The sequence below is a fragment of the Octodon degus genome, unplaced genomic scaffold, assembly GCF_000260255.1.
Source record: "Octodon degus isolate 3935 unplaced genomic scaffold, OctDeg1.0 scaffold00045, whole genome shotgun sequence".
In the NCBI taxonomy this organism is placed as follows: Eukaryota; Metazoa; Chordata; class Mammalia; order Rodentia; family Octodontidae; genus Octodon; species Octodon degus.
In genome coordinates, this window is record NW_004524621.1 from 3,583,531 (window position 1) to 3,600,278 (window position 16,748).

The 16,748-nt window shown below is 51.2% G+C and overlaps 2 protein-coding genes across 3 annotated transcripts in view; one reads left to right on the plus strand and one right to left on the minus strand.

Moving 5' to 3' along the window:
• Rsph1 (radial spoke head 1 homolog) overlaps nt 1-6,484 on the plus strand; it is a 19,522-nt gene extending 13,038 nt beyond the window's left edge. The window contains exons 6-9 of the mRNA XM_023716028.1: nt 1,434-1,505; nt 5,009-5,168; nt 5,784-5,906; nt 6,207-6,484. Of these exons, the coding sequence (XP_023571796.1) occupies nt 1,434-1,505; nt 5,009-5,168; nt 5,784-5,906; nt 6,207-6,259 (408 nt within the window). The 3' untranslated portion in view covers nt 6,260-6,484. The remainder of the gene's footprint in view (nt 1-1,433; nt 1,506-5,008; nt 5,169-5,783; nt 5,907-6,206) is intronic.
• A 5,669-nt stretch (nt 6,485-12,153) lies between these two features.
• Ubash3a (ubiquitin associated and SH3 domain containing A) overlaps nt 12,154-16,748 on the minus strand; it is a 32,409-nt gene continuing 27,814 nt past the window's right edge. Inside the window, exons 9-14 of one of the 2 annotated variants that reach the window (XM_004631784.2) lie at nt 16,550-16,672; nt 15,716-15,808; nt 14,836-14,980; nt 14,139-14,245; nt 13,385-13,494; nt 12,154-12,839 (exon numbers count right to left, since the gene is read on the minus strand). In XM_004631784.2, the coding sequence (XP_004631841.1) occupies nt 12,702-12,839; nt 13,385-13,494; nt 14,139-14,245; nt 14,836-14,980; nt 15,716-15,808; nt 16,550-16,672 (716 nt within the window). In that variant the 3' untranslated portion in view covers nt 12,154-12,701. The remainder of the gene's footprint in view (nt 12,840-13,384; nt 13,495-14,138; nt 14,246-14,835; nt 14,981-15,715; nt 15,809-16,549; nt 16,673-16,748) is intronic. The other variant, XM_023716035.1, reaches the window with a different exon arrangement.

Genomic DNA, 16,748 nt, shown 5'->3' on the forward strand with positions numbered 1-16,748 from the left:
ACACACACACACACACACACACACACACACACACACACACACACACACACCCTCTTATAGATTTGGAAACATAGAAGAAAATTTAAGGGGTGAGTGACAAATGGGGCTTAGGATATTTGTAGTATTTATTTATTTTTTAATGTATTTGGTGCAGGGTCTGCAGGATCCATAGGGTCTCACTACGTAGATTGGACTCATAGTGATCCTCCTGTTTTCAGCCTCCCGAGTGCTGAGATTACAGACGCTTGGCACCACACCTAGTCTCAATCGGTTCCTCGGTGCACCCTGGGGGTGGGGCCAGGACGGCATGCCGGGCTGCTCTCTGCCTAAGCAGGTGCTTTAGCCTTCTGCACTCTCTGGCTAGCCTTATGTAGTATTTAATATGTAAAGCATTTATATACATTAGTGTGGTTTAAATAATCCCCATAATATGTACAGTTATAACATTTTAATCAAAAGTTTTTATAAAAAATTTTAGGGAACTATCACTTGCTCTGCCTTGATTATTATTCTGCACATACAACTATGAAATTATCATGCCGTATCCGTTACATTTGTAAGTTTAAAATTGAATTTTAAATATATTTTACAATCTTGGAAAGAATTCAGCTTTGTCCAATAACTTAGAAGGTGCAACTTAAAATGATGAGATTCAAAAAAAGAGATGAGATTCCTGTGTTTTTTTAATAAAGATGATGTGAGGAGAGGACAGGACACCTACACCCAGAAAAATGCAGCTTTGAGGGCCTGGGAGGTCCGAAGTGTTGAGGGAAAAGGGTCATTACGGCTTCCTTCTGGAATGAACCCCTAAGTGATTTGTTCTGGAACTCTCTGGAAATCCACGCTGAGGAAAGTACCCAGAGAGTCTTAATCCAGAATGTGCTTAGTAAGGCTTTCCTTGTCAAAGAAAAACATGGCACGTAGCAAATATCAACCGTAGTAAGCGAGTAAAGTCGATTATATTCCATAGATGAAATTAAAACCAGGTTGACAGCTGGCACTGTAGAATGACGTTTGTAGATACTGGGAGCAATTCGGACTCTTTCTAAGTAAAAACAGTGACTGTATAATTATGGTCAAATTTTTGCTTAAAAAATAGAAAATCTACCTGCTAGAAACAAAGTAGCAGAATATATCAAGATACAAGCAGCAGGTCTGTCCAGCTAATTTGCCTGTGAGTGAAAACTTGATGAAATTTTTATGATGACGATGGCATCTCTTTCAGAAAGCAGTAAAATAGGGTGGAAGGTCCCAAACACAAGTGACATGGATGTCCGCTTAGTGGTGTCATTGGCCCTTAGTTCATAAAACATTCTTTAACCTGCGTCAGATCTCACCTGTGCCCTGGCTCGGGGTGGGCTTCGCAGGGGTGTGCAGGAAGCGTGTGGCGCTCCCCTTGGTGTGAGCCCCACCTGTCCCCCCTTTTCTTGCAGCCTGTTGGAACTGGAAAGTACATATTTGACGTTGGATGTGAACAGCACGGCGAGTACCGTCTGACGGATGTGGTAAGTTGAAGAGAGGAAGCTGTTTGCTGTATTCACAGACATGGGTGTCAGGCCTCAGCGTTTGGGCCCTGCACGAGTCTGGTGATCTGCGGGCAGCTTGCGCTGACTCAGGACCTTGCCCGCTTTTATTACCCTCTCATATTTTTGTGTGCCCATGTGAAATTATACCATCAAAAGTAACAGATATTGTATCCCAGTCATTGCTGAAGTCTACACCTGTTTTCTGTCCATAGAATGGCCAGTCCTGAGTTAGAGAGTTCCAGACTGTTTCAGGTCAGAAAGGACAACAGAAATTTGTGACTATGGGCCAGCCAAATAGCTCAGTGGATTATAGCACCTGCAAGCAGGCTCAGGGGCTGGGAGTTTGATCCCTAAGCCTGCAGTGCCGGCCCCACTCCTGGGGCACACTGAGATGGCAATTGAGACTGGGCGTTGTGGTGTGTGCCTGTAATCCCAGCTCTTGGGAGGCTGTAAACAGGCGGATCACTATGAGTCCAATCTAGTAGGGAGACGTTGAACACCCTGTAGACCCTTCCTTAAAATACAGGAAAAAAAAAATCTGTGATTGGTGTCACTGTGACTTGCAAGATGCCTGTGTGTCAGGTATGACTTGCCCCTCCTGGAGCCTGGTTGACATACCATTTTCTTTTTCCCCTCTTTCTATTATTTAGCATTAATACTGAATTTATAGCAAAAACGAGCCAGCTAATGTTACCATTAGCAGGCACCCAGACAAAGGTCGGCTGTGTGTTAGGGAGGGAGCCCTATGTTTGGATTCCTGGCTTTCATTATCTTCTCCTGGAGGTAATTAGCAGCTTAGTAAAATGTCTTGATAGTATACTGATTTCGAACCTTTGACCTATTTATTAACCGCTATCATTCTCCATGTAAGAAGTTTGCAATTTTAAGAATGAAGAAAAAGTGTAAATTATGCTTTTATGTTTTTATGCTCTGAAGCCCCTTAGAAATCCCTTCCTATGAGCTGAGACAGATAGTATTATAAGGAAACTCTACTGTATCTGTGTCATTTCTTTTCTGAAGTGGAAGGTGGTATAGACATGTAGCTATCGTAAGATTTAATTTATGAACTGTGGATAGTATTGATCCCTAGATGTTTTTTCCTGTGTGTACATAACTATCATAAAGTTTAATTTTAAAAATAAGCACAGTAAGGGATTAGTGTCAATAAAAGAACAGTTATACTACTCTGTAATAGAAGTTACATGAATTTGATCTCTCTCAAACTTATTCTGTCCATTTTATATTATATTGCAGATTTTAATAACTTCAGTGTATGGTTCTCCTTTACTTTATTAAGTCAAGAAGTTTCACTCAAAGGAAATGTTTTATGGCTTCTCTCTGGGGAAGGGATTGCTAGCACTGTTCCTCTTGAGGGCTGGGCCATGATTGAGTGGAGCGAGTGTCACTTGGACACAGCCCTGTGATCCGGTCACTGAAGCTGCTCAGTGACAAAGGGACGGGGAGGGGCTCAGCATGGGCACGCTTGAAACAGGATCTCGCCATATCGTTCAGTGTGGCACTCAAGCTAAAACTTAGGAACTGCTTATTTCTGGAGTTTCCCTATTTTAGAAAATGTGGTGAGGGTAGGGTGGCCACCAGGCTCCTCCCACCTTGGCTGACGCTGCTCCAGTGTCTTCTCCTTGCATACCCTCTGCTCAGCACCCTTGAGCCCCAAGGGACTGCTCTGAACCCGCTCTTCCTGAGGCCATGGGGCCCGGTGAGGTCTGGCACCACTTGGTGGCTGCTGTCAGCTGTCACCTGTGTAGAGTGCTCCCCCAGCTTGTCCTGCTGGCCCTGTTCGAAACTTAGCTAACAGCAGCCCAGTTTTCCTACTTAGGGTGCCCTGGTTTTCAAACCTGGCTATCTCCTTTCTTCCTAGACTCCCTTGGATTTTAACATCGAAGGGATCTATGGGTCTGTACTCCCTAACTTCCCACAGCCATGAACGCTCAGACCCTCCTGGCCGCTGCTCCCCAAGTGTCCTGGGCCTGGGTGTTTCCCATATCCTGCTGCTTTTGGCCCTGATTCCCTCCCCTGTGATGCCCACTTCCTGCACCTTATGGTCACTCTGTCTCTAGAAATCCTGCACTTGCTTGTGGTTCACAGAGGAGACGGCCCCCTTTTCCTTGTGGCCAGCATCTTTTGTGGCCTCATGCTGGTCTATCCTCATAGCCTCACTTCTTCCTGTTTCCTTTGTGGTGCCCTTGCAGCTAAAAGTAGCCACTGGCCAGGGTTTTGCTAGCTAACCAGGAAATGGCCATGAGTGGGTGTGGTGGTACGTCCTTATAACCCCTGCACTCAGGAGACAGAAGTGGGAGGATTTCCACAAATTTGAGACTAGCAACAAGTTCAAGCCCAGCCTGACCTATATATAGAGAACCTGTCTCAAAAAAACAAGAAAAGACCCATCTCCAAAGAAGGACATATTAGAAGGTAGTGGGAGCTAGGACCCCAAAACTCTAAAGTATCCTTAGAGTGGATGGCAGATGATACAATTTGGCCAACAATGATGAAACAGACTCGAAGTCCCTGAGCTGGATGCACAAAGCTTTGAGGTCACCTGTGGGGAAAGAATGGGGGAAGCAGGACCTGCAGAAGCAGCAGCTGCCAGTGATTTGACCTTGGGGCCTTGTGTTCTCGTGAAGGATCGAGGGCCATGAAGTGGATGTGACTGCTGGCAGCTGGGAGGGGCCCTGGGCTTCCAGACTCTCGGCAAGTACAGATTCTAGGGACCCAGTTTGGAGTCCTAGCTGCCAGGCGTGCATCCCGCAGCTGGAGCACTGGAGCACCGCACCACCTTCCCTGTGGACAGGGCTTGTATCCTTGGGGCCAAGTAGGGTCAGTGAGCTCTGAGTGCCAGAGGTCATGGCACCATGGATCCTGTCACATGCAACAGCTTGCCCCCCATCTCTGGTGGCAACCCAAAGCTCAGAGCCGAGGAAGTTTGTCTTAGGTACAAAGCTGAGACAGAGCCCAACGTGTGGGTGAAGTGGGCTGGTGCTGGCTGCTGCCCATCACGGGGAGGGGCGCACATTCCTGTGCCATGCTGAGAAACGATGAACCCCTGTTCTGCTCTTCTGAAAGGAGACCTCCCATGTTCATGCATGTCTGGGTCATTCTGTGGACATCTTCACTTTGGGCTTTTCTAGGTGTGGAGGTGATTTTATTGCCCACATACACAACCTCAGAGCTGGAAAATGTGGCCGGCAGCTGAGATGCACAGGATGTGGGTCAGTCCTTAAAGCCTGTGGCAGCGCCTATTAGGTCTAGCACTGCCTGCTCTGTGCACCGCTCCCAGCTGGGTCTTTCGAGCTCCATTTCCAGCCTTAGTGGCTGCCTGGATGCCAGGCATTGTGCTGTTCGCAGAGCAGTGCTGTCCAAGGCTCCTGCACTACCCAGGCTGGCCTCTTTCCTTTGCTTCCAATTTCCAGACCCAGGGTATGCCATTGTTGATAAATTTATGTTTCTTACACTTAAAATAGGAAAGAGGAGAAGAGGAGGAAGAGGAGGAAGCCTTGGTAAATGTCATCCCGAAATGGAAAGCTATCCAGATCACAGATCTGGCTCTGTGGACCCCGAAACTCCCGGAGCAGCGGCCTCCCTCAGAGGGACCTGGCCCAGAAGACACGCTTGGAACGGAGGGTATGCTGCACTCCGGCTGTCACAGCCCCGAGTGTCCATGTCCTGCTCTTGCTGGTGCACTCCAGGGAAGGGTCTCTGGGCAGCACTGCTGTAAGAGGTCAGCCACCCCTGGCTTTCAGAAAGTCAAAGGAGTGGCCGGCAGAGGACAGCCCAGCCTGAGGCGGGCCTTGGTGACCTTGGAGAGTTCAAGCTTCCTGGGTCTGTGCCTGGTGTGGGGACATGGGTTGGGGCCCCTCCATCTTCCACAGAGCCCTCCCCAGAGGCTGGTAACATGCCCCAGAAAGTTGAAGCAGTTGCCTGGGTGACACTCCTTCCACTGAAAGTGGCCAAAAGCCAAAGCAAGTTGGCCTGTGTGGAGTGACATTCATTTGCCTGCCACTCATGTGATTTCTAGAACCAGTGAGCATGGGACCTGCCATGCAGACCTGGCCACCCTCACTGTCCTCTGCACAGCCTCCCCACCTGTCGCCAGTAGTCACTGGCTGGTCACTGTAACTGAGCAGGGATACAGGGGCTGGGCTTAGGCTGGAGGTCCCTGTTCTTAGGAGGAGGGCAGTGGTGCAAGGCAGGCTGGGGCACACAGCTGTGTCATTGTCCTCTCTCATTTTCTCCCAGGTGCCACAGAGATAGAAGAGGAATCCCAGGCTCTGTCTGAAGGAGGCTTTGAGGGTGAGCTGGACCTGCGGCCAGGAGAGGAAGACGCGGATGCCTGGGAGTACAATTATGAAGTAGATCAGGGTAAGGACTATGGCCTTGTGGCTCTGAGAGTGGGCTTGGGCCCCACATGCAGGGAAGAGTAGGTTCCTGTCCTTCCTCCCATGCTGCCTGGCCCAGTCCAGGACCTGAGTAGCTGCAGAAGCCTGAGGGAGCCGTGTCCCTGGCATGAACCAAATATCCAGTGTGGCCTCCTGTGGGCCTGGCTTTGGCCCAGCTGCCGCTGTGCAGTGACGCTGTGACTCGGGGCCGCGAGCATGGGGGGGGGGGCATCTGGAATGGTGATGCAAGGTGACCTCCTATTGTTCACTTGTTTCTCCTCAGCAAACTCAGGCGCCGAGGAAGAGGAAGGGAGACAGGGAGAGCTGCAGGACTAGGTTAGCCGGAGAGCATGGATCGCACCCGAGCTGGCCCAGCACCTTCAGATCCTTCTCCTTTCTTTGTTAGGTCAGTTTATGATTGCAAATAAACCCCTCCAGAGTCCCTCGTTTCCAAAATATCTGCTGCTATGTGTCCTGTTTTATTTAAACATATTTTCTATCTCTAGAGATGTATATTAGAGCACTTTAGTGACACGGAAGGACTACCTCGCTGTGGGGAGGGTACTTCTGCATCACGCAGCTTCCTTCTCCTCCCTCCCCGCCCCCATCTCTTGGTCCTCTTCCCCCTTGCCAAGCTCTGTCTTCTTTCCTGTTATCTTTTATTCTGCTCTATATTTGTACCTTGAGTTTGTGATATCTAACCTTCTGTGCCTGATTTGTTGCACATCACGGCCTCCAGGTGCACCCGTTTCCCTCCAGTTGGCTCCAGTGTATCCTTCCTCATGGCAGAGCAGCGCTCCGTGGTGTAGGACTCCTTCAGTACTTCTCCGTGTATTTTTTTGGCCAGTGAATGCTTCTTATGGTGATAATATTGCGATGTTTATTATAGGGACATGAGGTAGTTGTCATGTTTCGTCAGTGTGGTTTTTGTTAGTTATTGATAGTGGAGGGGCGTGGGATGTCACATGCAGACAGCTCTGCCCACTGCTGGATGACTGTCCACTAAAACAGGCGTCCAGCTGCACCTCCCTGCACACAGTCCCCATCAGAAGTCGCATTTGGTGACAACCTCCCTGCACCAGTGGTGGTGGAGAGGAGTCTCAGGCTGGCTCCTTGCTCTGGGAGGTTTCCTGTATGTCATACTTCGTCCAAAGTTTTCGTGCTTTGGGCCATGACAGGGCAGGTGGGGTGGATGATTCGGGGGACAGGCAGCCCACATGTGGGCCCCTGGGCCTGGTGGTGGGCAGTGGCTGTTGCTGGTCGCTGCACATTGGTCTGGAGCCAGGCAGGCCCAGCTCAGCTTCTCAATCTTCCCTGAGCTTCATCCCGTCAGAATTTGTCTAGGTGCTGGGTTCCTGTAGGCACTCAGGTGAGTGCTTTCCTCTGTGGGTGGAACCATGCTTTGGGGGATGGTGGGTAAGTTGTTTCTCTACCACATCTCCCCTCTCTTGGGCTGAATGCAGGCCACATTGGACGGTGGCATTGGTGACTGTAGAGGGTGAGATTGTGATTATTCCTTTGGTGTTTGTTCAAATTTGTCTTAAAGTTGAATTTGCCAAAGAGGTCAACTTTGTCCACCCCTGGTATCCTTTGCATATCTCAAAGACTCTTCTCAACCATTAAATTAATACCTTAAATTTGTTTGCTGTATTAATTTCAACAGGCAGTCTTTTCTTTTTCTTCTTTTCATTGGGGGTGTGATGGGTCTTACTGTGCAGTTCAGGTCAACCTTGAACTAACTGTTTAGGATGGGCTGGCCTCAGACTTGTGGAGATCCTTCTGCCTCAGCCTTCCAAGTGCTGGGATTACAGACCTGCACCTGAAAGAAGGTATTTTTTGGTTTTGCTTTTTTTTTTTTTTTTTTTTTTAAAGAAAGTGAGACAATATAGCTTGTTTTAAAATCAGAATTTGTTCAACACTAACAGTTTTTGTTAGAACAAAAAGAACCATACTAAATTGAGACATTTCAAATGACCAACTTAGTATTGGCTAAATAGATAGCTAAAATATTTTATTTAGTCAATGTATTTTTTTTTTGTTGATTCAGCCCACCCTGAGGACAGGGCTAGTGTGGCTGGTGATGCTGGGGATTGAACCGTGGTCCCCTGTGCCTGCCTAAGCTTGCCTAAGCAGACACTTTAGAACACTGAGCTATCTTGCTGCCCTATGTAGTCAATTTTTATTCTTCACCTATTACATATATTTTTATCTAAACACTGAGTAAGAAAGGAGGGAAAAAACTACTGGACAATTTTCCCCATTTTCTTCTCCCACACAGGGACTGTTATAATTTTCAGGGGCATAATCCCTTGGATGATTTCATTGACTTTGAGCTGGGAATTTCTACTTAATGAGTTAATTTTTCATTCTCATAACATCCAACCCAAGCACAGAGGGGTGTGTATGTGTGTGTGTGTGTGTGTGTGTGTGTGTGTGTGTGTGTGTAGATAGTGTATATGCATACACATACTCTCCTAACATCGTGTAACATCTGCACAGTACATACATCTTACTGACAAAGAAAATGAAGACTTGAAAAGTGAAGCATTCCTGTCTTCAGAAAGCATGCTTACAACCATCAGACTGTGTCTGAGATCAGCTGTCACGTGGATTCTGTCCACGCTATGCTCTAGGATGTCTGAACTACGGAAGTCCATAGTACTTGTGTTGGCCTAGTTTTGTAAAAACATTTAAAAAAATACCGGAGTGGCAGAGAAAAGAATAAAACACTACTAACATATCAAAGGAGAGCCACGGAACACACTGTGGGCAGTGTCCCCAGGAGGGGCTGTCCCCAGGAGGGGCTTTCCCGAGGATGCGAGGTTGCATCTAGAGTCCTGGTCTGAGGTCTGAGCGGAACCTGCTTCTTTCTCTTCAGTATGCTCTTGTACTTTGGGCAGTGCAGAGTGGCTCCTGGGAAGGGCCGGGCTGCATTACATGGCTTTTCTGACTGGTCTGGACAAGGAGCACCCTGCTCTCTAGGCTTGGACCCCTGCAAAGGGTGTCAACTGTCTCATTAATAATTTTTATATTGTTTCGTGCAGACACGATAGTTTGAGTGTATCCAGCTCAAGAAAAATGCATTCTTGAGGTTAATCTTCCAGCTTCTTTTTCCCTTTCTCAACTTGGCTACAGAAAGGGGTAGGATTCCCTTGCACTCCTGGCCCTGTTCTCGCCGGGATCCAGATGGAGCGACTTTCTCAGGTGAGAAGGAGCCCCTCAGGGGCCCCCACAGAAGAGATCACAGCTTTGGGGGCCTGCAGGACTCGGGGTGTGTTTCCAGAGAGCTTCCTTCTGGGTATCAGAGCTTGGGTGTGGATCCCAAGCGGAGGCCACCGGTGCTTGCATCTCAGTGATGCCAACTGGAGCGGGTGATGAGGACCAAGTTTCTGGTTTTCTTCACTCTTTTTGCAAATGGAGCTGGTACAGTGGACCTGGATCATCAGACACGAGTCACATAAACAGGATTTCATGTACCAGTGCTGCCGAGAAGGCAACAACTGGGGTCTCCTGAAGGCTGGGTCACTGCTGTGGGGAATGCATACTACTGTGCCCTCCACCTTTGGACCCCCACACTGTACTCGGCACAGAAGCTGGACAGCTGTACGGGGTTCTCAGGCCAGAGGCTGGACCTGGCTCCTGGCCCCGCCGGCCTCCCCAGCCAGCGCCCACAGGTCCACAGCCACCCATTGTATCCTTGTTGAGTAATCATACTCACAGGCTGTGCGACTTCCCTTGCCCATAGGAGGCTGGGGATAGGGGAGGTTCCTCTGGGACAGTAGCCCAGCCTCCTGGGACAATGGAACCTCTCCTCTGTGCAGGCTCTGCTCACAGCCCTGTCCTGCCCACACCAGCTGTGGAGACCGGGACTGCAGAGCAGACAAGGAGATGGCACCTCCCGGCCACCAGGGGCACTGTGGCCATGGCCTTGTCCATGGCTGGGCAGGAGCCTGGAAGGTCTGGTTGACGTAAGGTCTCTGTCATGAGCTCAGCCCCATGTTCCATTGTCATACACCTACATGCCAGGCACTGCCGTGGCTCCAAAGACGTCACTCCACCAGTGTGGGGCCTGTGTCCCAGCCTCCCCCCTAACTTTGCCCCTCTAAGAGGGAAACCACACAGGGAAAAATCACAGGGGGTATGTTGAATAAACACACGAGTACATCCTATGAAGGAATATGTGGGTTTTTCCTGATTCCTGGGCTGTACTTTCCCAGAAGCCTCTGAGCTTCAGGATAAGGACTTTTGAAAGAGCCCAGGGCAGGTGGGGGCTAGAGCAACTGGAAATTCCTGTATTCTACTTGCCAGGCAGGAGCTGGGCACTTCAGGTCGAGCCACCCCATCTCACCACTGCCCTGTGAGGCAGAAGCAGCCAAGAGCTGAGATCCTTACCTGGTCCCTTGTGCCGCTGTAAGCATTGCTAATCAACCCCACATCCTCCATGGCTCAGCACTGACCAGCGGCCACTGGCCAGGAAGCGGTCAGTAGCAGAGCCTGTGGAGACAGTGCGTGCCTGTGAATGATTCTGTCTGCACCGGGTGGCTGTGGCTGGGATGCATGGCGGGTCAGTCTGCCAGCCGCTCGGCAAGGCTTTCTCTGGGTCTTTTTGACTTAGTTTATTTTTTGAATTGTAAGTTGTTTGAGTGGTCAAAGGTAAACCCCTGTGAAGGGCCTGCTCAGGATTCTCACTTCCATCCTCATCTCCCTGGTGTTTCCTCTGCCCCTGTGGGGCCCTGTCCTGCTCATTTCTATTTTGTCTTTGCACTGATCCGGGTGCAGTGCTGGTGAGAATGCGGATGGTTCTCATGGGCTCGTGTTCTACCTGTTCATGGCACTGCATGATCGATCTTACTTGGCCATGGCATGCGCAGCACAGTCTGTGTAAGGACCCCTTGGTGGACGGACACTGACTGGGCCTCGACTTCTCTCGGGGGAAGTGAGAGCGGGAGAGGCCAGCAGAGCCGTCCCCACAGCCTGCACCCTCATGGAGCTCCCAGCACCATAAGAATGAGCCAGGCAGCCCCCAGGTGACACGTGGCCCATGGCCAGGGCTTTAGCCAATAGCGGGCTGACCTGCAGGTGCAGAACAGAAGGCTGCCTTGGGCGCATGGGGTCCCTGAGGACAGGAGAGCCACAAGGAAGAGCTGGCTGGACTGGACCTGTGGAACTGTGAGCTGAGTAAACCTTGGAGCAGGGCTGTCCCTGGGGTCTGGTGGGTGCAGTCACACAGGTGGCACTGCCCACCCCTCAGGCCCCGAAAGCCTGGTGTTTTCCAGGAAGGACTTGCTGGGCACCTGCAGAATCACCTTCTACGGCTATGGCCACCTTACTGCGCTGCGATGCTGAGGTGGGCCATGCCTACCTCTGCTCTCTGTACTGTGACAGGGTTGAGGCCCGCACCTGGCTATGGGGTTGGGAGAGGCATCTAGAGGGCGGGAGGATGCTGTGGGGAGCCCCCATCCACCCCTGGACCAGATTCTCCCATGCTAGAGCCACGGCTGGTGTCACACCTGCACTCGCTTCCCCTCTCTTGCTTCCCCAGGGGCTGGGCCCCTTGCTCAGGTCTGCAGTCTCCCTGCCCCTCCACTGGAAAAATGGGAGCCAGAAAGGAGGTGCACACAGGTCGGGGCATCTGCAGTCCTCACTCTCAGCACCAGGGGGAGCACAGACAGAGAGAGGCGTGGTGGGCACTCAGGGGACTCCCAGTCCTAGGACTGAACTGTGACTTCCATGGTGAAAACGGCTTTTTTTTTTTAATTATTTTTTTTAGCACTGAGGTTTTAACCCAAGGCTTTCCCGCTGAGGTACACCCTCAGCCCTTTTTAAAATACTTTTTATTGTTTTGTGACAAGCTCTCACTAAGTCACCAGGCTGCTTCAGGGGATGAAACTTTTGATCCTCCTGCCTCAGCCTCCCAGAGTGCCGCATTGAGAGGTGTGTGTCAGCACATGAAAGGGATTCTCTGGTGCTGTTAAGGACCTAGAGGTGAGAGAGGACCCTGGATTCTGGGATCCCATGTCACCATGAGAGTCCTTGGGAGAGGGAGGCGGGAGGCAATGTGAGGGATGGTAGAACAGATGGAGAGGAACAGAGAGGTCCTGGGGGCTGTGCTCCTGGCCTGGGTTGGAGGAGGGACTGTGAGCCTGCGACTGTGGTTGCCTCCTGAAGCTAAAGCAGCCAGGAAAAGGCTCTGTTCAGAGCCTGAGGGGACCCCCTCGCTGCCGTTCCAGGGGTTCTGATTGCTTAACTCAGGCGAGCAAGTCAGTGAGTGGTCAAGGCATTGCGCTGCTGTCCATCGCACCAAGGATGTGGCGATTTGTTAGAAAGCACTGACTGCCAGCCACTCTGCTGTCATCAGTAATGGCTTCTGGTACCCTTTTATTGTTAATTGCACCTCCCATTACCTGTGTTGATCAAAATACAAAAGAGACAGACTACCAGAGCCCCACAGTCAGCACAGGGGAGGTGGACAGACCCTTCTGTGCATGTGGGAATGGCAGCTGCAGCCTCTGAAAGCCTGGGTCCTGGGTCCATATCTTCCTCCAGTTATAGCCCGGGCTCCCATCACAGGTTGTAGCACTCAAGTCACCTTGTGGCACCTGGCTCTGCATCTTCTCTGCATCCCTGCAGTCCAGCTGGCTGCCTGACAGAGCTGCAGGTGACAGCAGTGGAGGCTGAAGCAAGTGGCAGGGGTCCCAGATGCCAAAGTGCTCTGTGCTTCTGTCATGTGGCCAAGGCGGGATTGTCTCATGACAAGGGCCACGGGCGTGGACGTGGCTCAGCTTCCAGGGATCCAGTTCCTCCAGTTGAATGCTGCGTTGGCCCCGTGTGTCAGAGTCCTTGCAGGTGGGCTGGCCAACTCCCACCTCCCTCCTTCTCTGCTCTCTTCACAGAAGCACATGCCAAGGGCAGGGATCTAGAACAGAGCATGAAGTCCCTTGGCGGTGTCCCTCCTGTCATCCCACTGCTCAGTTTGGGGCTAGAGAGTATAAAGCCAGCGGCAGGTGTTCCCAAGCCTTGTAAGCACGAGACCCTCTCTGGCTACACCATTGTCGCCTGCTCTTCATTAGATGTCTACACCTCCAGGGTCCAGCACCTGGGTGATCCGCAGCTTGCTGTGACACAGCAGGAAGGACCATGGTCCCTTCCATATCCACACCCCCTTCTGGCCCTGAGGAAGAGCCAAGCCTATTCTCACCTCACTCAAATCACTCCTTCCTGGATTGTTTGTCCTGCCACTCAGGCAACAAGGAATTATAACACAAGCTGGAATTTTAAAACCTCCTGTGTCCCCTGGGCCCCCAGCCCCTACCAAGGCTCCACTCTGCACAACAGCCTGGCTGCATACCCTCAGGGGTGGGGTCGTGTTGGGCCCTAGTCTGCAGTCTGAGAAGGGAGTGTGGCAGCCTGTCCCTTTGCGGTGGTTGACCTTAGATGCCAGCGATATGAGGACAAACACACCTTTCTCACCAGCTGGACGAAATCCCCGCAGTCCCGGGGTGGGAGTCCGAGGAGAGGCCGGGTGCAGGAGTCCAGGGCAGAGCCATGGCTCACAATGAGGATGGTGCCCGCTGTGGACAAAACACTTCAAGGTCAAAGCGACTGCATAGAAGGCTTTGAGCCCCATGGCCTCTGAGTGAGCTACACTCATGGCCCTTTTATCTTTCATCTTGAGACAGAGTCTAGCTAAAGTCACTAAATTGATCAGGCTGGGTTTGAACTTGCAATCCTCCTGGCTTAGCTTCTCAGAGTGGTGGGATTATGAGCTAGAACTTACCTCTTACTAGTGCAGGGGTTCCCCAAGTTGCTGGGGTGGAGCTGCTTTTGTAGCACCCCACAGCAGAAGCAGGCGGGCTCCGCCATAGTGCTTCCCTCACTCTGATGTTGTGCATTAATTTTCAGAGTGCACGCCCTTCTCCAAGTGGGGTGCTGGGGTACATCCCCTGGCTGCCAGCCCAGAGGTGGGGTAAGGGGTGATCTGAGCTACCACCTCCTTGTTGGCACTGCCTGGGTGCTGTTGGCTAGAGACAAAGAGGGCAGTGACTGTTGCCTAGGCCAACCGCATAGCTTCCAGCCCCAGAACTGTATCCCAGCTACTGTGACCTCAGAGAGGACCCTCAGTTGGTTGGAGAGTGGGGCCAGGAACCAGCCAACTCCCTCCCTGGAGGTGACACCCGACTGCAGGCTGCTCCCACCCGAGGTGGTGGGCACTCACGCTCCTGTGGGCAGGCACCCAGGATCCGTTCCATGCTACGTGCACAGCGATCTGTGTACTGGGTATAGCTCTCGGCAGGCAGGAGGGAGGACAGCGGAAATGCAGGCCTGGAAGAAGGAGAGAGTGACTGCATCCTGGCTCCTCCAGGGGACTAGGGCTGCAGGCTGGGACAGCTGGAAGGAGAAGCTCCTTATGGAGGGGATGGGCCTGCTTCAGCCCCAGCCTGTGTCTGGATCGAGCCTAGCAGGGCCAAGTAGAGAGGACCTTGATGTGCTCCAGGGCCTCACCTTACCAGGGCTGGGCTGGGTTCTTTGCTGTCCCTGCAGGTCAATTTTAACATCCCCCCAATGCCTCAGGTGACACCTGATTGCCTGCTGCTGTTGCTAAGACCCCTGGCACGCTCAGCAAAGCCCCCACCCTCCTGGATCCCCCATCCCTTTCCCCCTGTCTCTTGCTCTCCATCCCTTCTCCTTCCTAGATTTTGCAAGTATCATGCATTTCCTGAATCAAGAACTAGAAAATGAGGCTGGGGAGATAGCTCAATAGAATAGGTACTTGCCTGGCAAATGCAAGGTCTTGAGTTCAATCCCCAGCACCACAAAAACAAACAAGCAAAAAAAAAACAAAAAACAAAACAAAACAAAAGAACTTGTAAAAAAAAAAAAGAACTAGAAAATGGTTATGATGGAGATCCAACCTGTAGTTGGGGTCCACAATGAAGCCTGCCTCTTTCAGCTCTGCCTGCGTCATGAAGCTCGGGTTGTCTCTGCCCATTTCCCACTTTGTCCACTCGAAGATCCCGGGCTCTATTCTTAGCTTCATTGTTTTCTCGAGTTTGAGTTCTGGATTCAACCAAACACAAATGTTTATCATGGTCATGTAAATATGCCTCTTCCCAGCTAGATCTGACCTACACACAGATCTAAATAATATCTTTCAAAAAATATGTTTTTTTTTTCTCAGTGAATACTGTCCTGTTATGCATAGCTGTGACATTTCTGAGGCCAGTGCTGTCATGCACTTAGAGCAGGACATTTTGTCTCTTCAGCAGGGACATCTCCCTGGGCTAGGGAGGTATCACAGACCACCCTGGGGCTTGTCCTGACCCCTACTACACTACAACATCTCAATTGTCACCATGGGTCTCACCCTGAGGATCCAGTCTGCCACAGGGGATGCTAGGGACCCAAAACCCCATTCTGATAGCAGCAAGCTGTCCTGGGGAGACTCGTATATTTGGGTCAAGGTAGGAGTTCTAGCCCTCTTGGGTTTTGAAAGCCCCTGTGCAGGTGTTTACACACCTGGTTGAGGAGCCACAGGTAAGCTGTGAATGAAAGGTGCTGACCCTCGGCCACATTGGTTCTTACTACTCTGACAACCCTGGCATGTCAGAAACAGCAGCAGGGGCGCTCCTTCCAGCAGCTCTTGCATATTGGCTCCTCATTGGCTGTGACTAGCTGGTGGCTGGCTGGTGGCTACTCACTGCATGCTGCAGGTACCCCTTTTCTTCCCTTCTCCCTGTGGAGAACAGCCCAGCCATCATGGCCATAGGAGAAGGTCATCAGAGTCTCACTCACCTTCCAGAATATGGTTGGCTGTCTGTATACAGCGGAGTGCTGGTGAGGAGAAGACAGCAGTAATTCTGACGCCACTGTCCAGGAGCGAGCTCCCTGCAAAACAGCGGTTGGGAGGCACACTAGGAACCCTACACCATGACAGGGAGACTAAGGTTCCCTGATTTCTACCCTGGGGTGGGCAGAACCTGCTGTCCTGACTGTACGATATTACAGGGTACAGGGAGATGACCTGGGGCACTGGCTGAGCCAGGTGGGCCCACGAAGAGCAGAGATTTCCTCCAGAAGAGGATTTGGAGGGATCTGAAGTAACAGACATTTGGCAGACATTTGGATTTCAATAATGAGAAATCCTCCATTATTATCTAAAAAGACAGAGGGGCCCATGTGCCAGGGATGTGGGCTCCCTAGGAACAGAGTGGTTCTTTACTGAGGTGTAAGGAACTGCCCCAGTGTCTAAAGCACCTGGGTCCTGAGCTCTCCTGAGGGGGCCACCCTCAGCTGACTGTCTCATCTGGGGCCTTGAAACCCTTGGGCAGAGTCGCTAAAGGGATGTGGCTTATAATTCTTAGATCACACCCTTGGCGCATGGAGAGGCTGTTGATTTTTCCTCTCCTCTCGTCTGTCTGTCTTTCCTCTTTCTCAGCCATCTGTCGCTGGGGCAGACCTCTGTATGTCTGTTTCCTGACTGTGTGACCTTGGGTGACCTCTCTGTGTCGGGATTTCTCATCAGCAGAGTGGAGAAATTGCTCACAGTGATGGCAAAGGATGAGCGGCGAGGGCCCATCCTTATAAAGCCATGATTATTGTCATCTCCCACAAGATGGCCCCGCATACCAGCAAGTCTGGCCTGGAATGATCCGCAGGATGACAGAGGCGGATCGCATTCAAAGTCTCTGAGTCCACTGCTCCGCCTGGGCAGACAGTGAGGGAAGTTCAGATCCGGCCTGTAGTATTTCCCTAAAGCAGAAGTGAGCATCAGCTGTCCTGGCCAATTACATTAGCACACACTGGTCTCCTCAAACGCCCTGCCACG